Source organism: Nerophis ophidion, linkage group LG11, assembly GCF_033978795.1.
Source record: "Nerophis ophidion isolate RoL-2023_Sa linkage group LG11, RoL_Noph_v1.0, whole genome shotgun sequence".
NCBI lineage: Eukaryota > Metazoa > Chordata > Actinopteri > Syngnathiformes > Syngnathidae > Nerophis > Nerophis ophidion.
The window spans coordinates 48,709,909-48,737,495 of NC_084621.1; the positions used below are offsets into that span (position 1 = coordinate 48,709,909).

General features: G+C 37.6%; 1 protein-coding gene across 1 annotated transcript in view; it reads right to left on the reverse strand.

Annotated features, from left to right (window-relative positions):
• Positions 1-1,702: 1,702 nt before the first annotated feature.
• LOC133561441 (doublecortin domain-containing protein 2-like) overlaps positions 1,703-27,587 on the reverse strand; it is a 63,766-nt gene continuing 37,881 nt past the window's right edge. The window contains exons 8-9 of the mRNA XM_061914734.1: positions 8,014-8,078; positions 1,703-3,840 (exon numbers count right to left, since the gene is read on the reverse strand). Of these exons, the coding sequence (XP_061770718.1) occupies positions 2,551-3,840; positions 8,014-8,078 (1,355 nt within the window). The 3' untranslated portion in view covers positions 1,703-2,550. The remainder of the gene's footprint in view (positions 3,841-8,013; positions 8,079-27,587) is intronic.

A 27,587-nucleotide genomic window follows, 5' to 3' on the forward strand; every position in this document is an offset into this window, starting at 1 on the left:
CCGTGGAGTTTACAGTTACGGTAGCACAATTAGCCCTGAATGGGCTAACATCACGACTAACGTGTTACACGTCCGATTCGCCCAGCGACTCTCTGTCTGAGTATCAGCGCTGGGGTCCAGTGCACCACGGTTTTGTATTGTCGCTCGGTCCTTCGGCGGAGTGCTTCGGAAGCTCCCGAACCGCTCGTCTGGCGTCAATAATTCGGCCCTCAAGAGCCACATACCACACTGTGATTGGTAAATTCCTTCAGCTATGCACACAACGTTGTCAAGCGCCATTCGTAGAAAATTTGCGGGCCGCACTAACATTAAACTTATTTTGCGGCCCCCACGTTAGTATGAATGTGTCTGGTCGCGTGTCTGAGACCCCTGATCTACAATAAACTTCCAGGGAGCAAGAAAAGAAAGAAAGCAGCAGACCACTCGATGATGTAAACTTAGGCACACATGATTGTGATCACAGCGCCGCTATGAATAGTTTGTCTGCGTTAGCGCTTATAATAACAGTATCACTGATACTTAATAATTAAAATCACGAAATGTAAATGGAGTATTGTTGGCGGTTTTCAAATGGTTATTTATTGGAGTTTATGGGCGAAATGGAGGATAACTTGAACTTTTAACTTTTATTTCCAAGTTAGAATGCCTTAAAAAAATCAATCTGTTGTCATGTCTTTTGTAATGACATGACAAAAAGTGCAGTACCCGTTTTGACACAACCATACCGATTTTTATGTAACATCAGGGACCTTAGATAGATTAGATAGATAGTACTTTATTCATTCCGTCAGGAGAGTTCCTTCAAGAAAATTGAAATTTTCAGCACAATCCCATTCAAGATCAGACAAACATTACAGGGAGACAGAACAGGATCGCTGACGGGTCTGCCGGCTTCCAGCGCCCCTTATAAAAAAGATGACATACAGGTAAACAAGGGGGGAATGGGAGAAAAAAATAGAAGATTAAAATAAAATAAAATAAAAAATCAGTCTTAGCCTGGGCCCTGGAGAGGGGGCGCAGACTGAGGCCAAGGGAAAAAAACAACAACTCATAGCCATAGAACACATGTAAGAGGGAAACATCAAACATCAAAGAACACAGAGGACATTAAAGACATTAAAGCAGCAAATACAACCAGACACTTCTACATACAGCTATGAATAAAAAGTAAAAGAAACATATCCACTGCGGTGGCCTCTGCGGTGTTCCACGCCATCGTCCGCTGGGGTGGAGGGAGCACGGCCAGAGACAGGAGCAGACCCAACAAAGCAACCAAGACAGCTGACTCCACTCTCGGCCATAGTCCAGTCCGCATGGATGAGCGAGGATACGTCCAAGGTGACTGAGGTGTCCGACACCTGCTCACCCAGCCAAGACACCGCGAAGACTCTCCGTCCCAGCGCTCAGTGCTAGCTCCGCAGCCCTGTCCCCTCATCCGCATCTCCTCCAGTCCCTCCAAACCGACTCCGGTGTGGCAGAGACCCAGCAGCTTGTCTCCATGGCCAAAAGGCTCCTTGGAGGCAGATCCAGAAGTCCACAAAAAAAGCACCACAGAGGTCACGAAAGTGCCACCCCTTGTCACACAGTCCCAAAGGGTCCCGGGCCAAAAGGCAAGAAAATATAATAACATATGAAAACAAGAGGGTACACAAAAGGATGATACAAGAGCACAGAGCTCCTGCCTACAGCAGCCACTACAGCAGCGCCATCTTGGAAAAAAAAAAAAAATAAATAAAAAAATAAAAAAAACCTGTAGTCAGAAGAGGCAGGTGAGGCTCACGATAAATGTAAAAACATGACAACATGAAATAAACATTGATATTTGTCAATTGAACTGTGTTATAAGCATATTGTGCGGTATTTTAATGGTTTAACAATTTCATCAGTAAGGATTTTATAACAAAGTAAGAAAGCACGGCCACATGGAGTTTGTACACAAATGAAGGTAAGCCCATAAATGGTTTCCAGTTCTAAATAACAATAAACAAACAGATGGGAACATTTTAAGGTATTAACTTTGTTTACATTGAATATGGCTCAATAATTACAAGTTTTAAAAGAGTCCTCACAACCTGTCACTAATTATTGGTTAGCATACAGTAATTTAAAATTGGAGTATATCACCAAATTAAATATCAGTAGGAAAGTACTCACTGCAATGAATGCACATTTGCAATTAAAAAAAAATTATAGGAAGATATAAGAATATATTGCTGATGGTTATCAAGAATATATTTTTCTTGGTTTCACATTGAGTTTTTTTTTTACTAATATCCAACATCCAAAATGAAAACAATCAAGGTTGTGGCGAAGTATTGACTTCCTATCCATCAATATATATTTGTTTAATTTTACAGTAAAAACTAACACTATTGTTAAGATAACAAGGGCTTATTTTGTCATTATTTCCTACTTTCCAACCATACTGTTTATTTTTGATTAAATTATGATTCTACTCTGTATATCTGATCATAATCTTCACTTTTTAGTTGCACTTCTATCTCCAGTATTTTGGTATTCCAGTTATTGATTCTTCTGCTATTGACTCTTTTAATGTTTACTGTGGTGGATGCTCTCTTTCTCATCCTCATCACCATCTTTTCTGACATGATCTTCGGTTTCTTTCTCCTTTTGATTCTCTTTGGTGTTGCTGTTAATAGTTGTGTCCCACTCATTATTTTGGGCCTCAGAAGATACAACTGACTTATTATCATCTTCTGCCTCATCCTTACTCTCATCTGGTACCTCATCCTTACTCTCATCTGGTACCTCATCCTTACCCTTATAAGTGACTTCCACTTTACTTTCTTCTTCAGCCACATCCTTACTCTCAACTGGTACCTCATCCTGACCATTATGAGTGACTTTCTCTTTATGCTCATCTTCAGCCTCATCTTTACTCTCATAAGTGACTTCCTCTTTACTCTCTTCTTCAGCGTTATCCTTACTCTCATAAGTGACTTCCTCTTTACTCTCATTTTCAGCCACATCCTTATTCTGAACTGGTACCTCATTCTTACCATTGTAAGTGACTTTCTCTTTACTCTCATCTTCAGCCACATCCTTACTCTCAACTGGTACTTCATCCTTACAATTATAAGTGACTTCCTCTTTACTCTCACCTTCAGCCTCATCCCCACTCTCATCGGATGTCCCATTCTTACTCTCATAAGTGACTCCTTCTTTACTCTCATATTCAGCCTCATCCTTATTTATCATCTCCTTACTCTCATTAGTTTCATCTTTTTTCTCATAAGTGTCTTCCTCATTGCAGTCATCCACAAGATCTTCCTTAATTTCTTCTGCAGCCTCCTCCTTTTTCTCATCTGCACACTCCTGTTTACTCTCATCAGCGATGTCTTGCTTACTCTCACCCAAAATCATACTTTCATCTGCTACCTCCTCGCTGATATCTGCATTCTTTTCCTCACTCTTGTGCACACCTGCCTCCTTACTATCACCTGAGACCTCCTTATTATCATCTGACACATCAATTCTCTCAACTGGGGCCTCCGCATTTTCATCCAAAACCTTGTTTTTCCCTTCTGAAACCTCCTTACCCTCGTCCAAAACCTCTTTACTCTGAGTGTCACCATCCTTCTTCACTTCTTTTACCTTTTCTGCCTGCTCCTCTGACATTTCTCTCTCATTTTTGCTCTTTGCAGATTCATTTTCTTCCTCTGTGTCTCCTTTTCTTTGAAGAGTCATCTCCTTATCTGCTTGCTCCTCTTTGCTAACTGAAGTGTTCTTGTCATTGGTATTTTCGACAAAGTCCTCCTCCTTCTCTTCAGGCTTTTCACCATTGTCCTCTGATGATTTTGTATCATCTGATGTAGGTTCCTGCAACACATTACCACAAAGACTTGTTGATATTTTATGGGAGCAACATTGGTTATTTACCGCTGGATACTTGCATTACATAATCTCATAGAAACCAAGAGCTACTTCTTGGGTACTGATTAATGCGAAGGGCTACCAGTTTGATAAACACTTAAAAAAATTGCCAGGAATAGCCAATTTGCTCAATTTACATTTAATAAATAAATCTATATATATATATATATAAAAATGGGTATTTCTGTCCGTCATCCTGTCGTACATTTTTTTTCCTTTTACAGAAGGTTTTTTGTAGAGAATAAATGATGAAAAAAACACTTAACTGAACGGTTCAAAAGAGGAGAAAACAGGAAAAAAATGTAAATTAAATTTTGAAACATAGTTTATCTTCAATTTCCACTCTTTAAAATTCAAAATCAACCGAAAAAAAGAAAAAAAAAAAACTATCTAATTTGAATCTTTTTGAAAAAATTTAAAAAATAATTTAAGGAACATCATTAGTAATTTTTCCTGATTAAGATTAATTTTAGAATTTTGATGACATGTTTTAAATAGGTTAAAATCCAATTTGCACTTTGTTAGAATATATAACAAATTGGACCAAACTATATTTCTAACAAAGACAAATCATTATTTCTTCTGGATTTTCCAGAACAAAAATTTTTAAAGAAATTCAAAATACTTTAAAATAAGATTTAAATTTGATTTGACAGATTTTCTAGATTTGCCAGAATAATTGTTTTGAAATATAATCATAATAATTTTGAATAAATATTTCACAAATATTGTTCGTCAAAAAAACAAAAACTAAAATGAAGAATTGAATTAAAATGTATTTATTATTCTTTACAATAAAAAAAATAAATTGACTTGAACATTGATTTAAATTGTCCGGAAAGAAGTGGAAGGAATTTAAAAGGTAAAAAGGTATGTGTGTTTAAAAATCCTAAAATCATTTTTAAGGTTGTATTTTCTCTCTAAAATTGTCTTTCTGAAAGTCATAAGACGCAAAGTAAAAAAAACAAATTAATTTATTTAAACACGTGAAGACCAACTCTTTAAAATATTTTCTTGGATTTTCAAATTCTATTTGAGTTTTGTCTCTCTTAAAATTAAAAAATGTCAAGCAAAGCGAGGCCAGCTTGCTAGTAAATAAATACAATTTAAAAAATAGAGGCAGCTCACTGGTAAGTGCTGCTATTTGAGCTATTTTTAGAACAGGCCAGTGGGCTACTCATCTGGTCCTTACGGGCGACCTGGTGCCCGCGGGCACCACGTTGGTGACCCGTGCTCTAATGGAATACAATTCTCCTATTGAATAATAATAAAAGTTCAAACAGGTATACTAAAATAATACAAATATGAGAAAATATTTACACCCATGCCAAAACTTTGGAAGAAAGGCTGCACACATCAGCTGATTACTGCAAAAAAATGGCATAGATGCCTACATTAACAATTAGGGATGGGTATCAAGTAGGGCTACGAATCTTCGGTTGTCCCACAATTCGATTCAATATCGATTCTTGGGGTCGCGATTCGATAATATATCGATTATTTCAATTCAACGCAATTCTCGATTCAAAAACGATATTTTTTCGATTTAAAACGATTCTGTATTCATTCAATACATAGGATTTCAGCAGGATCTACCCCAGTCTGCTGACATGCTAACAGAGTAGTAGATTTGTTTAAAAAAGCTTTTATAGTTATAAAGGACAACGTTTTATCAACTGATTGCAATAATGTAAATTTGTTTTAACTATTAAACAAACCAAAAATATGACTTATTTTATCTTTGTGAAAATATTGGACACAGTGTGTTGTCAAGCTTATGAAATGCGATGCTAGTGTAAGCCACTGTGACACTTGTTCTTTTTTAAAATTTTTATAAATGTCTAATGATAATGTCAATGAAGGATTTTTAATCACTGCTATGCTGAAATTATAACTAATATTGATACTGTTGTTGATAATATTCAATTTTGTTTCACTACTTTTGGTTTGTTCTGTGTCGTGTTTGTGTCTACTCTCAATTGCTCTGTTTATTGCAGTTCTGAGTGTTGCTGGGTCAGGTTTGGTTTTGGAATTGTTTGTTGGATTGATAATAAAAGGAAAAAAAAAAACGATTAAAAAAAAAAAAAAGCGAATCAATCCTGAATCGCACAACGTATTCGAATCGATTTTTTCCCACACCCCTAGTATCAAGTTTAATACTTTTAAGGGCACCAACCAAATACTCTCGATCCTGCCAGGTATCGATTCACGTGAAATCAAACAGTGCCATATTTTAAAACTTTTGTCGCACGTGACGTTGCAGACTAAGCCAGCTCAAACACTTGGCGGGCAAACAAGCACTCAAGCAGCACTCAGAATGGAATCGGTTGGACGGCCTCTAGATAATGTTGCAATTTTACATGTACAATAAGACTCCACTTTTCAAAATCAATTGTCCATGAACATGCTACTGATTAGCAATAAAGATTTTACTAATATTAATTTGATATGGACGTAACAGTTACATTGGACAAAATGCACTGCCTTTAAGTGTAATAGCAAGAAAATGCTAATTTTCAACACCTGTCTAAGATGTTCATAGGATATAGAATGTTAAATGTAAAATGTTACAAAATATACAATGAATCAAATTTACAATACATTAATAATGTGGACAACTGTGATCTGATTTCTGCCACAGTTTCAGACGCCTGGTGAAGAGGTTTAGATGGGTTTGCAGTGTTAATTTAGTGGAAAGAATGTTCCACAGTTTGGCTTCATTAGAGGCAAAGGTGGATTGTCCAAAGGTCTGCGACAGGCCTTGACGTTGGACAGCCAGACTAAAGACCAGCGGTAGCATGTGATTAGTTAGACATTTAAAAAACATCTTCAGTTTGCAAAAATGTACACCCTTTCTCAAATGTATAAAGCTCGTGTTTCTTAATGACATCACAATGATGTCACCTCACAGGTTTTCTGTGAAATGCCTTGATTGCCTGGTTGTACGGGGATTTGAATAGCTTTAGGGCTGTAGGTGAAGTTTGCAAACATGAGTTTAGACAATAGGAGAATTGAGAGAATATAATTGCCTGGAAATAATACGCGTTAATAAATATTTTCCAACTAAATATATTTGTTATTTCCCTTTTGACATTAAAAATCATGTACCGCATGTAAGTGTGTATCTTTTAAAATTCAATATTATCCAAATCTAAATATTATATTATCATGTATTCCTAAACATGTTTTTGCTAAAATAAAGATAAAAATACTGTACTTAAATAACTGATTGACTTATGGTTTCAAAACAAATTATAAATCAAACTTGACGATAGATTTTCTGGTTAAATTTTGCAGACTGAGTTTTTTACCGTAAATCAACTTCGGTTGTGTTTTTTCCACATGCAGTAAGATAGCAAAACATTAAAAAACAAACAAAAAATACATTAAAACAATATTTTATGGTAACTGTTGCTTGAATTTTACCGCTAAAAACAGTGGTGTTGTTTTTCCATTCCATTGCATTTATAATTTTTTATATACTGTAAAAACCCACTGCTTTTACTGTAAAATTCTAGTGAGTGAGCTGCCAGTTTTTAAAAGGTTTTTTTAGTTTGCATCTAATGTAAAACAATATGTTGTTAATGTATTATATATACATGTATATTCATATATTACTCATTGTTAAAAGCGACCCTCCGAGGGTAACCATAACTGCTATGTGGCCCTTATTAAAAACGAGTTTGACACCTCTGGTATATAATAAAAACAATGCAATGACTGCAAACAGCAAATAAAGTTTGAGTAAAAGATGTAGGTTCCTACGGTAGAAAGATCATCATTGTGGTATCATTATGTCAGTTTGTATGTACGTGACAGTAGTTTTTGACAATTTATGACGCTAAGAGCTGGTCCTCATGGGAAATGTGGTCTTCCTTCAGGCAAAATACTGCTGCTTTGGTCTACTAACCCTGCCAAAATCAAACAAAACTGAAAGTTTTTCCAGTAAATGGGACTTTAAATAATAAAAAAAATAAGACTTACAATTTTTAACAAATGAACACACACATAAGTACCAACAATTGGTACAGTATTGATTCAGATGTGAAGGATACTCATCATTATATGACAATATTGCAAAAATATCCTTCCAACAGTGTTTTATGATCGCGACTGTACCTCTTCAGTTGTCTGGTTTTCTGGGGATTGACTATCAGCATCATCAGTCTTTGAATCCAAGTTATCTGAGAAAGGAGGAGGAGACAAAATAAGATAGGGGGTAAGGATAAACCTCATTAGCATTTTGGTTGCTATGCACAACAAACAAGTGACTTCGGATAAATGTGATTGAAAACCCTCATTTACACAAAGATAACTTTCATCTATTTAGTTGATCATTCCATGGACTATACAATCAGAAAACAGCCCAACTGTTTTTTATTAAGTCTCATACCCTAGAGCAGGGGTCGGGAACCTTTTTGGTTGAGAGAGCAAAGAAGCAAAATATTTTAAAATGTATTTCTCTAAGAGCCATATAATATTTTTTTAACACTGAACACAACTAAACGTGTGCATTTTTAAGTAAGATCAACATTTCTAAAGTATAATAGGTCTCGTATTCTTCGTAATAACATTGTTATTCTGAAGCTAAATGTGGAGGGGGTGTGGCATGCGGACCTCCAGCGAACCGGGGTGATGCCAGGATCGGCCTGAAAATCAGCGACAGGTGCGTAAATGGCCCAGCTTGGCCTTGTTATCTAATCACCTGTCGCTCTGTTTGTAAGTAGCAGCCAGGAGGAGAAAAGGTGTTGGAGCTGGAGCCAGAACGCGAGCGAGAACAAAAGAGAAAAAGACAATTGCTGGAAAGCAACTGAGAGACTTATTGAAAAATAAAACAATATTGTTACCCTGAAACAGGCTCTCATGTCGGTGCTTGGTGGTCTGACCAATAATAAATAAATTACTTCTTACCCTTAATGCAACTTCTTGAACAAGTGCGGTAGAAAAAGGATGGATGGATTAAAATGCATGAGCATGTTTTATATTTTGAACGTTATTTTTAACACTGTGATTACAAGTGGAATTATTCATTACTTATCGTGTTAAGCAATGTCAGCTCAGATTTATCCGAGAGCCAGTTGCAGTCATCAAAAGAGCCACATCTGGCTCGTGAGCCATAGGTTCCCAACCCCTGCCCTAGAGTGTCCGCCCTGAGATCGGAAGGTTGTGGGTTCAAACCACGGCCAAGTCATACCAAAGACTATAAAAATGAGACCAATTACCTCCCTGCTTGACACTCAGCATCAAGGGTTGGAATTGGGGGTTAAATCACCAAAAATGATTCCCGGACGCGGCACCGCTGCTGCCCACTGCTCCCCTCACCTCCCAGGGGTTGGTCAAGGGGATGGGTCAAATGCAGAGGACACATTTCACCACACTTAGGTGTGTGTGACAATCATTGGGACTTTAACTTTTAACTTTAGCTGAAAGTTCCCCTAAATTGTGGCAATCATCTCTTCTCAAGTCGAATGAAACATGGATATTTTGTCCTCTATCATTTACACAGCTCTCCGGCTTAGATAAACACAGCCCAAGAGGGACGCCTGGTGGTCACAAAGAAAAACACACCCCGACTTCATTGCATGAAAGTAAACAACATGCCCAGACAATCAAATTGTTCCAAAGAGAGCCAGTAGACATTTTAAAAGCTCCCAGGGGAAGGATCACGACAGGAAAGCCGAAAGTCGGAGGCAGATGAAAACAGTAAATGTCACATGAACACTGCCATCATTATATTCACCAATGCGGAATGAGTCAAGTATACTAAATCATAATGTTACGCCTGCATTTTCAAAGAGGTAATTCACCTATCTTAAAAAAAAAAAAGCAGATATTTTCTTACATGAAACCAGGGGTCCCCAAACTATGGCCCATAGGAAGTCCCATGTTTTAAAAAATAAAAATAAAATGTTTTTTCTGCAATTTTTTTTTTTTTGAATCCGTCCTTTCTATTCCATTTTGTACTGCTTGTTACCACCTCATCACAGGGCCAACACAGATAGACAGACAAAATTCACACTCACATTCACCCACTAGGGCCAATTTAGTGTTGCCAATCAACCTATCCCCAGGTGCATGTCTTTGGAATGATGACAGAGGTCTGTAATGTTCATCATGTCTTTGGAAGTGGGAGGAAGCCGGAGTACCCAGAGGGAACCCACACATTCACGGGGAGAACATGCAAACTCCACACAGAAAGATCCCGAGCCTGGGATTGAACCCAAGACAGCAGGACCTTCGTATTGTGAGGAAGACGCACTAACCCCTCTGCAATATATATATATATATATATATATATATATATATATATATATATATATATATATATATATATTAATATATATATATATATATATATATATATATATATATATATATATACATATATATATATATATATATATATATATATATATACAAACTGCGTGGAGTTCGGAAATTGTGTTACATGTAAATATAAAACAGAATACAATGATTTGCAAATCATTTTCAACCCATATTCAGTTGAATATGCAACAAAGACAACATATTTGCAAATAATCATAACTTTATAATTTGATGCCAGCAACAAGTGACAAAGAAGTTGGGAAAGGTGGCAATAAATACGGATAAAGTTGAGAAATACTCATCAAACACTTATTAGGAACATCCCACAGGTGTGCAGGCTAATTGGGAACAGTTGGGTGCCATGATTGGGTATAAAAGCAGCTTCCATGATATGCTATATAATTCACAAACAAGGATCCCCAATTTGTAAGAAAATTGTTGAACAGTTTTAGAACAGGGCTTCACGGTGGCAGAGGGGTTAGTGCGTCTGCCTCACAATACGAAGGTCCTGCAGTCCTGGGTTCAAATCCAGGCTCGGGATCTTTCTGTGTGGAGTTTGCATGTTCTCCCCGTGAATGTGTGGGTTCCCTCCAGGTACTCCGGCTTCCTCCCGCTTCCAAAGACATGCACCTGGGGATAGGTTGATTGGCAACACTAAATTGGCCCTAGTGTGTGATTGTGAATGTTGTCTGTCTATCTGTGGTAGCCCTGTGATGAGGTGGCGACTTGTCCAGGGTGTACCCCGCCTTCCGCCCGATTGTAGCTGAGATAGGCGCCAGCGCCTCCCGCGACCCCAAAAAAGGGAACAAGCGGTAGAAAATGGATGGATGGAGTTTTAGAACAACGTTTCTCAACGAGCTATTGCAAGGAATTTAGGGATTTTACCATCTACAGTCCGTGAAAGCATAAAAAGGTTCAGATAATCTGGAGAAATCACTGCACGTAATCGATGATATTACAGATCTTTGATCCCTCAGGCGGTACTGCATTAAAAAAACGACATCAGTGTGTAAAGGATATCACCACATGGCCTCAGGAACACTTCATAAAACCACTGTCAGTAACAACAGTTGGTTGCTACATCTTTAAGTGCAAGTTTAAACTCTGCTATGCAAAGCAAAACCCATTTTTCAACAGCACCAAGGTTCGCCGCCGGCTTTGCTGGGCCCGAGCTCATCCAAGATGGACTGATGCAAAGTGGAAAAGTGTTCTGTGGTCAGACGAGTACACATTTCAAATTATATTTGAAACTGTGGACATGGTGTCCTCCGGAACGAAGAGGAAAATAACCATCCGGATTGTTATAGGCGCAAAGTTCAAAAGCCAGCATCTGTGATGGTATGGAGGTGTATTAGTGGCCAAGGCATGGGTAACTTACACATCTGTTAAGGCACCATTAATGCTGAAAGATAGATACAGGTTTTGGAGCAACATATGTTATCATCCAAGCAACGTTATCATGGATGCCCCTGCTTATTTCAGCAAGACAATGCCAAGCCACGTGTTACAACAGCCTGGTTTCGTAGTAAAAGAGTGCGGGTAGATTCCTGGCCCGCCTGCAGTCCAGACCTGTCTCCCATTGAAAATGTGTGGCGCATTATGAAGCGTAAAATATGACAGCGGAGACCCTGGACTGTCGAATGACTAAAGCTCTACATAAAACAAGAATGAGAAATTATTCCACTTTCAAACCTTCAACAATTAGTTTCCTCAGTTCCCAAACATTTATTGAGTGTAGTTAAGAGAAAAGGTGATGTAACACAGTGGTGAACATGTCCTTTCCCAACTACTTTGGCACGTGTTGCATCCATGAAATTTTAAGTTAATTATTATTTGTAAAAAAAAAATTATGTTTATGAGTTTGAACATCAAATATCTTGTCTTTGTAGTGCATTCAACTGAATATGGGTTGAAAATGATTTCAAATCATTGTATTCCGTTTATATTTACCTCTAACACAATTTCCGAACTCATATGGAAACGGGGTGTGTATATATATATATATATATATATATATATATATATATATATATATATATATATATATATATATATATATATATATATATATATATACTGTGTATATATGTATGTATAAATATATATATATATATATATATATATATACTGTATATATATGTATATATATATATATATATATATATATATATATATAAATATATATATATATATATATATATATATATATACTGTGTATATATGTATATGTATATATAAATATATAAATATATATATACTGTATATATATATACATAAATATATACATATATTTATATATATATACAGTATATATATATATATATATATATGTATATATATATATTTATATATACATATACATATATACACAGTATATATATATATATATATATATATATATATATATATGTATATGTATATATATACTGTGTATATATGTATATGTATATATAAATATATATATATATATATATATATATATATATATACTGTATATATATATATATACATATATTTATATATATATATATATATATATATATATATATATATATATATATATATATATATATATATACATATATATTTTAGGGGTGTGGGGAAAATCGATTTGAATACAAATCGCGACTCTCACGTTGTGCAATTCAGAATCGATTCTCATTTTTAAAAAAATCTATTTTTTAAATTTTCTTATTTATATTTGTATCTTATTTTTTTAATCAATCCAACAAACCAATACACAGCAATACCATAACAAGGCAATCCAATTCCAAAACCAAACCTAACCCAGCAACACTCAGAACTGCAATAAACAGAGCAATTGAGGGGACACAAACACGACACAGAACTAACCAAAACTAATGAAAAAAAAAATAATATTATCAACAACAGTATCAATATAAGATATAATTTCAGCATAGCAGTGATTAAAAATCCCTCATTGACATTATCATAAGACATTTATAAAAATTAAAAAAAGAACAATAGTGTTACAGTGGCTTACACTTGCATAAGCTTGACAACACACTGTGTCCAATATTTTCCCAAAGATAAAATAAGTCATATTTTTTGTTCCTTTAATAGTTAAAACAAATTTACATTATTGCAATCAGTTGATAAAACATCGTCCTTTACAATTATAAAAGCTTTTTAAAAAAAATCCACTACTCTGCTAGCATGTCAGCAGACCGGGGTAGATCCTGCTGAAATCCTATGAATTGAATGAATACAGAATCGTTTTGAATCGGAAAAATATCGGTTTTGAATCGAGAATCGCGTTGAATCGAAAAAATCGATTTATAATCGAATCGTGACCCCAAGAATCGATATTGAATAGAATCGTGGGACACCAAAAGATTTGCAGCCCTAATATATATATATATATATATATATATATATATATATATATATATAAATATATATATATATATATATATATATATATATATATATATATATACACACAAAGCTCGGCCTTGGACATTTTTTTTAAACCAATGCGGACCCCGAGTCAAAAAGTTTGGGGACAATATGTAAACAGACAATATGTAATAGTTCTGCATTGAAATATAACCTAATTCATACTGGTTTGAAATATGTAACATCAGAATTTGTGTCATTGCCACAAAACATGTCTTTTATGTGGATTTGTTATGTCGTAATCATGCAAATTCTACCAATTCCCACAAATTATTGTCCGATGTCCTCGACATTTCAGACAATCTTCCTCATTTTGGCCCATCCAATGTCCCTGCACAGATGTGTAGACTTGTGAAGAGAATCTCTCATCGTTTCTCATCCATAAACAAAAATGACCTCTTTAGATTGCGTTATAGTTCCTAATGTCTAAACCAGGGGTGCCAAACGTACGGCCCGAGAGCCGGATAAGGCCGACAATCAGGTTTTATCGGGCCCGCAGGATGAGTTTGCTAAGTATAAGAATTAACCTGAAATTTTTGAATGAAAACACAGCTGTTCTAAATGTGTCCACTGGATGTCTCAATAGAAATTCTTTGTTTCTTTGTAGATGATGCTACATATGTGAAAAATAATCACATAATGTTAGTGCATCAGTCGTGGAAAATGATCAAACTACAATAAATAACATACTGTAATTTCCATCCATCCATTTTCTACTGCGTGTCCCTTTTGGGGTCGCAGGGGTGCTGGAGCCTATCTCAGCTGGGTCTGGGCAGGAGGCGGGGTAGACCCTGGACAAGTCGCCATCTTATCACAGGGCCAACACAGATAGACGGACAACATTCACTCTCACATTCACACACTAGGGCCAATTTAGTGTTGCCAATCAACCTATCCCCAGGTGCATGTCTTTGGAGGTGAGAGGAAGCCGGAGTACCCGGAGGGAACCCACGCAGTCACAGGGAGAACATGCAAACTCCACACGGAAAGATATCGAGCCCGGGATTTTTCTCAGGAATTTGATTTCGATATATATCTTTTTATTTGATAGATTAAAAATTAACACTAATGAGTGGACAAATTTGCTTTATTGACCTTATTTTATTGTGATACTGTACATGCTTATTCAGCAGAGAAGTCAGCCCATGTTTGCAATAATTGTACTATTTTCTTTTTTATCTCTGAATGTTGCGACTTAAAATGTTACTGAACAGTTTTCTTACTTTTTTTTGTGTGGATTTCTACCCATACACATACTGTAAAATGCTCACCGAAGTTCTGTGGGCTAACAGAAGAGCGTTCAACATTGGACAATACAGAGACAAAACGTCCCGTAAAGACCTCCAGATAAATCTGTAGTCAAGGGTGCATCACTGTGGGTCCAGCAAGTATAAAAGCATCATTCTACAACACCAGAGCAGTAAATTATTGGCTTGTTCATTTAAAGCAATCAATAAGGGAAGGCAGGTTTGGTGAAGTGCAAAATGAATACACAATATTCAGCTTCTATACAAACATCCAAGACCTGAGTGTAATTACACTTAAACACCAGTCAAAGAATGCAACTTTTCGCTCTGATAAACACTGTAATTACACACTTGTTTGGAAACATGAATGTGGAATTTCAAATCCAAAATAAACAACACAAGACTGGAAAGGCAAAAGGGAGTAATTAATGTTGGTAGTTTTGCTTTTTCCATCTAGCTTGTAAGGCACGAATGTACTGAATGGAGATGAGAAGAGTTTAGGAAGTAATTTAATGCATTTCAATTGCAAAACTGATCGACATAACAAGCTACAATGCAAGATGTAACGTTATGGTAATAATAATAGACCTTTTTAAGAATACTTAATTGAAATAACTCCCACCAAGGGACCCGTGGGTTCTTAAAAAGTCTCAAATTCAACAATTTGAATTTAAGACCTTAAACGTACCCAACATTTCATAAAAGGACTTAATTACGATTTTGAAAGGTCTCAAAAATCTTATAGCGTTACTTATATTTAAAACATGCACAAACTTCAATCTTGTTTTTAAATGTTTTGATTTATGAGGACCCTATAACATAACTACAAAACGGATCTAAAGTCGGCTTCCTGTGCTGCCAGGTTGGACATTTATCGGTAACTACCCCCCAGGCACCCCCAAAAAAAGAACAAAACAAAAAAAAACCTTGGAGAATATGTACATTTCCTGTACTGGGGACACATATTCTGGCCGCACATAACATTGCTGAAATAATGTGTATGTAATATGTAGAAAAAAAAAAGTATTTTCAAATTAATCACAATTCTTATTTGTAACAATTATTAATTTATTAAAGACAAATAAAAAAAAACTCGTTTTTCTTCACTCTGTCCTGTCCAACCAATTAGGCAAATCCTATAGTTAATGGGTCGGCAACCCGCGGCTCTTTGGCCACTCTGATGTGGTTCAGCAGCATATGGCTCAGCTGCATAATCGCCGACCCTCTATATTGTTTTGGGTTTTTTCCGGAATTTGGTGCCTCTCCTGGACATCACCCGGGGTTAACATTCTCCGATTTTCACTCGGACTACAATATTGAGGGCGTGCCGTGTTAGCTTTATACTTAACACCCTCTACAACATGTCATCGCCCGCCTTTACACCTTGCAATCTGCGTGCCGGCCAGACGCATGCATCTCGCTGCTTCCATCGTCACACATACGAGATTGCAAGGCATATAGTCAACCGCCACACAGGTTACACTGAAGGTTGTGATATAAACAACTTTAAAACTCTTACTAATATGCGCCACACTGTGAAGCCACACCAAACAAGAATGACAAACACATTTTGGGAGAACATCCTCACAGTAACACAACATAACAATTACCCAGAATCCCTTGCATCCATGAGTCTTCCAGGCTACATTATACACCCCCGCGCCCCCAACCCCGCCCTACTCAACCGACGCACGGATGGGGGGGGGGTTGGGTTTTGGTGCTAGCGGGCTGTATGATATAGCCTGGAAGAGTCATGGATGCAAGGGATTCTGGGTAATTGTTATGTTGTGTTTATGTTGTGTTACTGTGAGGATGTTCTCCCAAAATGTGTTTATCATTCTTGTTTTGTGTGGGTTCACAGTGTGGCGCATATTAGTAAGAGTGTTAAAGTTGTTTATATCACAACCTTCAGTGTAACCTGTATGGCTGTTGACTATATGCCTTGTAGTCTTGGACTATATGCCTTGTAGTCGTGTACGTGTATCAGCGGAAGCCACGTACAACATGTAACTGGGCTGGTAAGAAGTTTGTCCATGTTGTAGAAGGCGTCAAAGGCAATGGCTTCATAGCACGCCCTAATTATTGTTATCTGGGTGACCATCAGCAGACATTAGCGAGAATGGTTGCGGCTCCCATTATCTTCTTAATTTTGTGAAACGTGTCAAAATGGCTCTTTGAGTGGTAAAGGTTGCCGACCCCTGCTCTACATAAAACATGAATGGGAAAGAATTCCACTTTCAAAGCTTCAACAATTAATTTCCTCAGTTCCCAAACGTTTATTGAGTGTTGTTAAAAGAAAAAGTGATGTAACACAGTGGTGAAAATGCCTTTTCCCAACTACTTTGGCACGTGTTGCAGCCATGAAAATCTAAGTTAATTATTATTTGCAAAAAAAAAAAAAGTTTATGAGTTTGAACATCAAATAATCTTGTCTTTGTAGTGCATTCAATTGAATATGGGTTGAAAAGGATTTGCAAATCATTGTATTCCGTTTATATTTACATCCAACACAATTTCCCAACTCATATGGAAACGGGGTTTGTATGATTACATCACACAATCTTTTTTAATTTTTCATTTAATTTATATTATGTTTTATAAACTCAGGAAATATGACCCTGGACACATGAGGACTTTGAATATGACCAATTTATGATCCTGTAACTACTTGGTATGGGATTGATACCCACATTTGTTGTATCATCCAAAACTAATGTAAAGTATCAAACAACAGAAGTATAAGTGATTATTACATTTTAACAAAAGTGTAGATGGAACATGATAAAACAGAAAATAAGCAGATATTAAAAGTAAATGAACAAGTAGATTAATAATTAATTTTCTACCACTTGTGGTTAATAAATTTGACAAAATATTAGAATGATAAATGACACAATATGTTACTGCATATGTCAACAGCTAAATTAAGAGCCTTTGTTTGTTTACTTAAAATTAAAATACAAGTTGTTTTGTATGTTCACTAATTTATTTAAGGACAACATTGCAATAAGAAACATGTTTAAAGTACCGTAAGATTTTTTTTTTGTTAAAATAAAGCCAATAATGACATTTTTGGTGGTCCCGAAATACTTTTGGTACATACCGGTATCAAAATATTGGTCTCGTGACAACACTAATACACACACAAGGCGCCTATGCGTGCAATAGTAGTTACAATAGTTTGTAAACACTTTTTAGCACGTGTTATTTGATCATTAGGAGACCAAACCTAATTGTGTTTATGAGATGCCTCACAGCGCTTTTACTAGCAGTGATGTAACTTTATTGAGAGAGAAAAAAAACCCACACACACGCAAAACCCAATTCTACATTTATGACTTGACTTTACACGGCCATGTCTTCATGTACCACTTAATGAACCTAAATCACTCCGCACAGCCCATCATCATTCGGCACAACGTAGATTTCTTGTTTACACCCGGTTGGATTACTCCACCAAGCACGTGGCTGAGTTATGGTGGTGTGTAAAACAACACGAGCGCTAACTCTGAATGGCAATTAAGAAATGTTGCCACTCAGCAAGTGAGAATCCAATCACTGACCAGGGTCCTGTTAAAACATTTAATGAGAGTATAGTCTGAATCCGCAAGAGACTCTTAGCTTGTTTATGGCAATTTGACACATTAAGAAAAAAAACAAATCCATCTGCTGGATATATACCCGGAAGGATTTGCTGCTCCATCTGTTATACTCTATTCCTTACACACACAAGCACTCACACACACACGCACACACGCACACACACACACACACACACACACACACACACACACACACACACACACTCAATTTTATTACAGTATACGTACTTCATAAGATTGTAATACATATAATGAGGGCTGCGTGTCATTAAATTTAGGGTTACACACTCTCTGCATATATCATTCTTAAACATAAAATTAGCTCTGAAAAATCACAAATCCTCATCTTCGCAACATACATCATATATTATATATATATAATATACTATGTATATTATACTATTTATCATAATCATTGTTTATTGTGAGCAAACTGTGGTGCTGAATTCCCCCCAGGGATCAATAAAGTACATTCTATTCTATTCTCTTATATCTATTCTATATCATTTGCAATGTCTCAAGTTAATAATACATTTGGCATTTCATCTCATGAGCATAGAAGCTGTTTTAGAATATTAATAATTTCTCTTGATTTTCAGTGTTTATCAAACATGTTTATTAACGCTACCTCAGCCAAGAGTTAAGGGAGAGGAGTAATGTTTTGATCACCATTTGTTACTAGCAACTTATGCAAAAGCAACACCATATTCCTACATACAAACCCTGTTTCCATATGAGTGGGGAAATTGTGTTAGATGTAAATATAAATGGAATACAATGATTTGCAAATCCTTTTCAACCCATATTCAATTGAATGCACTACAAAGACAAGATATTTGATGTACAAACTCATAAACTATTTTTTATTTGCAAATAATAATTAACTTAGAATTTCATGGCTGCAACACATGCCAAACTAGTTGGGAAAGGGCATGTTCACCACTGTGTTACATCACCTTTTCTTTTAGCAACACTCAATAAACGTTTGGGAACTGAGGAAACTAATTGTTGTTCAGTCGTTCAACAGTCCGGAGTCTCTGCTGTCATATTTCACGCTTCATAAAGCGCCACACATTTTCGATGGGAGACAGGTCTGGACTGCAGGCGAGCAAGGAAAGTACCCACACTCTTTATTTTCAAAACCACGCTGTTGTGACACTTGTCTTGCTGAAATAAGCAGGGGCGTCTATGATAACGTTGCTTGGATGACAACATATGTTGCTCCAAAACCTGTATGGACCTTTCAGCATTAACGGTGCCTTCACAGATGTGTAAGTTACCCATGCCTTGGGCACTAATACACCCCCATACCATCACAGATGCTGGCTTTTGAAAATTGCGCATATAACAACACGGATTGTTATTTTCTTCTTTGTTCTGGAGGACACCACATCCTCTGTTTCCAAATATAATTTGAAATGTGGACTCGTCAGACCACAGAACATCTTTCCACTTTGCACCAGTCCATCTTAGGTGAGCTCAGGCCCAGCCGAGCCGGCAGCGTTTAAGGATATTATTGATAAATGGGTTTGGCTTTGCATAGTAGAGTTTTGACTTGCACTTACAGATGTAGTGACCAACTGCAGTTACTGACAGTGGTTTTATGAAGTGTTCCTGAGCCCATGTGGTGATATCCTTTACACACTGATGTCCGCCTGAGGGATCAAAAGTCCGTAATATCATCACTTAGGTGCTGTGATTTTTCCAGATCTCTGAACTTTTTGATGATTTTACTGACCGTAGATGGTAAAATCCCTAAATTCCTTGCAACAGCTCGTTGAGAAATGTTGTTCTAAAACTGTTCGACAATTTGCTTACAAAGTGGTGACCCTCACCCCATCCTTGTTTGTGAATTACTTAGCATTTCATGGAAGCTGCTTTTATACCCAATCATGGCACCCAACTGTTCCCAATTAGCCTGCACACCTGTGGGATGTTCCATATAAGTGTTTGATGAGCATTCCTCAACCTTATCAGTATTTATTGACACCTTTCCCAACTTCGTTGTCACGTGTTGCTGGCATCAAATTCTAAAGTTAATGATTATTTGCAAAAAAAAAAAAGGTTTATCAGTTTGAACATCCAATATGTTGTCTTTGTAGCATATTCAACTGAATATGGGTTGAAAATGATTTGCAAATCATTGTATTCCGTTTGTATTTACATCTAACACAATGTCCCAACTCATATGGAAACGGAGTTTGTACAACTATATATAATGTAGTCAGCAACAACCCGATATATTTCAATGAGGATCTGAATGTGTGGTCAGATGATGCTATTGAGACACTGAAAGGATGTTTCATGTGCACAGACTGCATGGTCCCTGTTCCATGCACTAAGACTAGATGAGGCTACAGTAACTATAACGGACGACATTGAGTTTTGTGTTGGCAATGTGGTACCCAAGAAAAACATTGTAGTCTATCCCAATAACAAATCCTATGTAACAAAAGAAATAAAATACTGCATAAATAGGAAAAAGCAGGCCTTCAGAAGTGAAGACAGAGCAGGACTGTCAGTTGTCCAAAAAGAACTCAAACCACTTCTCACTAATGCAAGAGAACAACATAGGCAAACAATGGAACATAATCTCCAAATATCAAATACAAAAAAACTTTGGGACACAATGAAATCAGTCACTAATATGAACCCTGCAAAGAAACAAATCACCACCCTGGATGAGCAGCAAAAATAAATTGACCTAAATTACTTTTATTTGAGATTTGACCGTCAAAACTTTTCTCAGGAGTGTGACAGTGTCTGGCAGTCCCTGCCAGACACTGTCACACTCTGGCAGTCCCTGCCAGACACTGATGACACCTGCTGCCTGGAAGTCGACCCGACCAGCATCCGCCGTCTCTTAAGTAGAGTACATACGGGTGAGGCCGCAGGCCCTGACGGCCTCCCAGCTTTTTTGCTCAAAAGCTGTGCAGAGGAACTAACTACGGCATGGTGTCCAATATTCCAACAGTCACTTAACACTCACACTGTTCCAGCTCTGTGGAAGAAGTCAATTATAACTCCAGTGCCTAAAAAGCCCGGTGTCAGAGTAAAAAATGACTTTCGTCCCGTAGCTCTCACTTCGATTGTTATGAAATGTTTTGAAACATTTGTTGTGTCACTGCTCATGAAGGATGTCAAGCCAAATTTAGATGTGTACCAGTTTGCGTACAAGCAGGAATGCAGTACTGATGATGCAATCCTTTGCACCTTGCACTTTATCTCCAAGCACCTTGAGAACACAAAAGCTTATGCTAGAATTGCATTTGTTGATTTCAGCTCAGCTTTTAATACAGTGCAAATTCACATACTCTTGGAGAAGCTCAAAGACATGGGTGTAAACTCCACCTTGATCAAATGGTTCCACTATTTTTTAACAAACAGAACACAGCAGGTGAAGGTCAACAGAACACTGTCAGACACCAAACACTGCAACACAGGCGTCCTACAGGGTTGCGTTGTATCACCAACACTGTTTACATTGTACACCAATGATTGTAGGACTGTGCACCCTAACAATTATATGGTGAAATTTGCAGACGATACCGTGCTCCTAAGCCTTCTACACAAGGATACGGACCCCTCTGTGTACCAAGATGAGATAGACCTATTTATTAGGTGGTGTGATACCAACCATCTTATTCTAAATGTGACCAAGACACAGGAAATGGTTTTGGATCTGAGGAATGTGACTGACCATGAGCCAGTGGTCCTCAACAATCAGGAAATCACCCAGGTATCCTTATATAAATATTTAGGGGTTCATATTGATAATCTTTTCTGCTGGAAGACAGATATTGACAAACTGTGTAATAGACTGCAACAGAGGCTATATTTTTTGCGAAGATTAAGATTGTACGACGTAAGCAGCCACATCATGATGATTTTCTACCGTGCCATTGTAGAGAGCATCATTAGATACGGGATCACCTCATGGTTTGGCAACCTAACCGTTAAGCTAAAAAGCAAACTGGCCGGCATGCATAAAACGGCAATGAAAATCGTGGGGAGGAAATAATATGAGCCTATACAGAGCATCTACGAGTAGGCAGTTGGGAAAAAAGCTAAGAAATCCATACATCCATCCATTTTCTACCGCTTATTCCCTTTTGGGGTTGCGGGGGGCGCTGGCGCCTATCTCAGCTACGATTGGGCGGAAGGCGGGGTACACCCTGGACAAGTCGCCACCTCATCGCAGGGCCAACACAGATAGACAGACAACATTCAGACTCACATTCACACACTAGGGCCAATTTAGTGTTGCCAATCAACCTATCCCCAGGTGCATGTCTTTGGAAGTGGGAGGAAGCCGGAGTACCCGGAAGGAACCCACGCATTTACGGGGAGAACATGCAAACTCCACACAGAAAGATCCCGAGCCTGGATTTGAACCTAGGACTGCCGGACCTTTGTATTGTGAGGCAGACACACTAACCCCTCTGCTACCGTGAAGCCCCAAGAAAAATATTTCCAATTCACAACACCCACTCTTCTCTGAATATGGAACCCTGCCATCACGGAGAAGACTCCGGGTCCCACTATGCAAATCTAAACGCCTTAAATTATCATTCGTCCCAGCCTCCATTAAGCTGACCAACAATGTGCAATACAATGTTAATACATAGGTTAACACTTTTTTTTTTTTTTTTTAGCACATAGCACTTTAGCACATAACACTTTACAACTAAACACTTTAGCACACGGCACTTTATCCATGAGCTCTAGTGCAATGCACACTGGTACTTTATCTTTATCTCCATACTGTAGATTTTATGCCTACATCAAAGTGCCACCCATGTCTATCAAGCTCCGTATTCTGATGTTTAGATGTTTAAATGTTAGTTGTCTGGTTGTGGTTGTGTCTGTGCTTGTGTTTTTGTTCTGTTGTTTTTGCGTACGTTAAGAAAGCAATGATGCTTTGTGTCCAAGACAAATTTCCCTGCGGGGACAATAAAGTTGAACCTTGAACCTTGAACCTTGAATAAATGTGTGAATACAATACCTTTTGTAGGATATCTTTAGGCTTGTTCGTGAAGATGGGTACCGGCTAAAAAGAAACTATCAGTACATACTAATGTGCTCAATTAATGCAGACTTAGCCACCTGCAAGAACATTTTAAAGCGATATCATGCAATAAGTGTCTTGGAAGTATTAAGCATTCTAAAAGAGGCACACAGAGTCTGATACTCTTTTTAAACTGTATTGCCGACCTTAACGCGCAAACTGCAGTGTTTGGTTCCAACACGGCACATACTGTACATTTGGATGTAGCACTCGCCACAATAGCAACACCAGACTTCCTGACCATTCACTAGTCCCAGCGAGCGAAATGCATTCACATAATCTAAAATGGGTAAACAATAAAATAGGCATTCTTTGTTAAAGGGGATCTATGATGATTTTAATGTACATTTATCACAATCAAAAGTACCAATTTTACACTGTAAACTCATTTTAAATGGAGAAAAATCTACTCCCAAGTGGGCCGGACTGGTAAAATCACGGCACGATAACTTAAAAATAAAAGGCAACTTCAGATTGTTTTCTTTGTTTGAAAATAGAACAAGCACATTCTGAAAATGTACAAATCGTAATGTTGTTGGTTTTTTTTTACACGTACATGTTGTGGTTAAGAGTATTACATATATATTCGTCATTATTTATATTTTCTGAATACATTATATGGTCAACTCTTTGGTGTTAATTTTCAATCTATAACGATAAAAAAAATATATCTAAATAAAATTACAGGATTTAGTTTGATCATTTTCCTCGACAAACATCAGGTGTTTTTTTTTGTTTTTTTTACACATGTAGCATAATCTCCTAAAATACAAAGAATTGCTATTGTGACATCTAGTAGACACATTTACACAGCAGCTTCATTGAAAAAATTTCGGCTCAATTTTATACCTGGCAAACTCATCCCACAGGCCGGATACAACCTGTTTGCGGGCCTGATTGGGCCCGCAAGCTGTACGTTTGATACCATTGGTATAAAAATTACACCTATAGTTGTTTGACCTTTGCGATCGTCTGAGCTCTATTGAATGCTGTTGTAGCTATTGTTTTGGGTGTAGAACTGTTTTGCATCACACAGGTAACATTTTGGTTGGATTTTATTTCAGTCATTACTCCTTGTACTCTCTACACATAACATATAGCCACAAAGTATTGAGTCAAAATTCAGTTACAAGAGCAAAAAACGGTCTGTTCTTGCATTCAAAAAGTTAACTTTTCATTTTGATCATGCATTTTATGCATTTTGCTGCTTGAGCATTCTAGACAGATATGAACAAACCTTGTAGAGCCTGTGTGTCTCAGTGCAAAGCAGCCAGGCAGATTAAACATGACAGACACTAGTAGATTGTGTGTCAGACACTCTGCATGTCACAGTTAGCTGAGTTATGTGTCGCATCTGAAACACTTGTTAACAGATTAATGTGGCAGATTAGCTCTGCCACCCCGCACTTCAAACCCCTAATCCTGCATCAAAGGGTCATGAAGAACCTTTTCCCTGCTGCAGAGAAAAGAGGAGATGTAAGAAGCAAAAGAAAGGAACAGATTGGGAAAGATGGACATTTTTACTTAAACACTTACACAGATTTTCTAAGAACGATACGTGCAAGACGACAAATAATCCTGTTCCTCTTTTTAACACAGCCACACCGTATTTGTCTTTGTGCACATGCCGCCTGTCTGCCAACGCTGTTTTCAACCCTGTTCGTCTCTGTCAGGCATTACAGATACATAAGCTAACATGGATAATTCCCTCTGGCAGCATCGCCTTTTATGACACCAGAAGCATTTGGCTGATCTGGCGGGATGACTTAAGCATTGGAGAAGGCATGCACGTACAGTTCATGCATATATAGACTCCCACACAGCAGATTTCCTTATCTCAGATTTGAATTACCATTACATCCAGAATGATGGATTTTTTTGGCAAACTACAACAAATACGCCTGCGGTCTTACCATTCATTCAGAATTCGACCAAAATATTTAGAAATGACAGTAATTTACATGCTCCTCACATTTCAGCAAACACTATCAATTAACAACAATATCAAATTTAAACTTGGATATGCTAAGTAATTAGTGTACAGCGTGTATTTAAATGTAGACATACTAGTTATTAAAGATAAGTTGACACACACAAACTGGAAAAATTATGTATTTTAGTGACCCTCGCCTGTTATAAAACGCCGGCACACCCGTCAAAATTAAACAAGGACTCTTGTGTAAATAACTTCATGTTCTGGTATCACATAAGGATTAAAAAACCTTGTATAATGTTGCACTTTTCTTATTACACGAACCAAAAAGTCTTGCTTGTTAAAGGTCTGTCATTAGCTGGAGGCCCGACCAAAGTCCAAAAGAAGAGTATTTCAAAACAACTCGAGACTGTAGCAGAAGCAGCTCGTTTTGACGCGTGTTTTTAAAAATGTATAGTCCAAGTATCAGTATGTTTATGTTTAAACATACTATATGACCTATTAATGTGTTATTAAATCCAACATGTCAGTGTTGTTTTTATTTTGGAAATGAGAGTGGACAATTGTGGGGTGCCGAATGTAAAATTTCAGTCACACTTTTCTACCTCATACTGTATATTTCTCAGATTTAACTCACTTTTCTGAGATTTAGCTAATTTCCATCACATTTACATTCAAAATAATTAAAAGCTAAATCCAAACCTAAATCTTAAATATAAATCTTAATTTTAAACTAAGTCTTAAATGTAAACCTCAATGTTAAATGTAGTACTACTACTACTAATAAAACATGTTATTTGTTACAGTGCTTTTTAGGGTACTCAAAGACATGTTTCAGCATAACAATTAAAATATAAAACAGTTAAAAGTAATGATAAATAATACAGGAAATATAAAAGCAGTACGTAGTAAAATACATAATAACACTGGACATTACGAGACGGGACATTTAAAGACACAGAACACTAATCACAGATTAAAAGCAGATCTGAAGAGGTGTGTTTTGAGAAGGCTTTTGAAGGTGGGAAGGTCTGAACAGTCACGGATGGGTTTAGGGAGAGAGTTCCAGAGGGTGGGAACAGCAAAGTTAGAAGGCTCTATCACCGCAGGCCCGGAGCTTGGTTCTGAGTGGTGGGGAGAGGAGGTTGGTGTCGGAGGACAGAGGCACCATGAAGGGGTATAACGGTGAAGCAGGTTGGTGATGTAGCTGGGGACCTGGTCGTTGAGGGCTTTGTGTGTGAGGAGGAGGATTTTAAAGTGGATCCGGTGAGGAACGGGGAGCCAGTGGAGTTTCTGAAGGATTGGGGTGATGTGCTCACGGGAGCAGGTGTGGGTGAGCAGGCGGGTGGCAGAGTTTTGAATGTATTGGAGTTTATTGAGGATTTTGGAAGATGAGCGGTAGAGGATGCTGTTGCAGTAATCGAGTCTGGAGGTGATGAAGGCATGGATCAGGGTTTCAGCGACAGAGAATGAGAGGGATGGACGGAGACGGGCAATATTTTTGAGGTGGAAGAAACCAGTTCTTTTAATGTGGTTGACGTGGTTATTGTCCAGAATGACTCCAAGGTTAGAGATGTCAGTGGATGGGGACAGAGTGGAGTTGTCGACTGAGGTGGAAATTGTGAGCAGTTTTGGTGAGGGATTTGAGGCCGATGATGAGCATGTCAGATTTGTCGCAGTTGAGTTGGAGGAAGTTGGAATGTATCCATGATTTGATTTCGGTGAGGCAGTTGGTCAGGGTAGAGAGAGTTACGGAGGAGATGGATTTTGTGGAGATGAATAGCTGGACGTCGTCTGTGCAGCAGTGGAATTGGAGGTGATGGTGGCGGATGATGTTACAGAGGGGGAGCATGTACAGGATGAAGAGAAGTGGACCAAGCACCAAATCCTGGGGGACACCTTGGGACCGAGGGGCAGTGGAGGAGGTGCAGTTGTTTATACTGATGTATTGTTGTCTGTTAGTGAGATATGACCTTAACCAGGAGAGGGCGGACCCGGTGATGTTGAGGGATGAATCCAGGCGGGAAAGGAGGCTGGTGTGGCTGATGGTGTCAAAAGCTGCTGCGAGATCAAGGAGGAGAATACTGAGGAGGCCG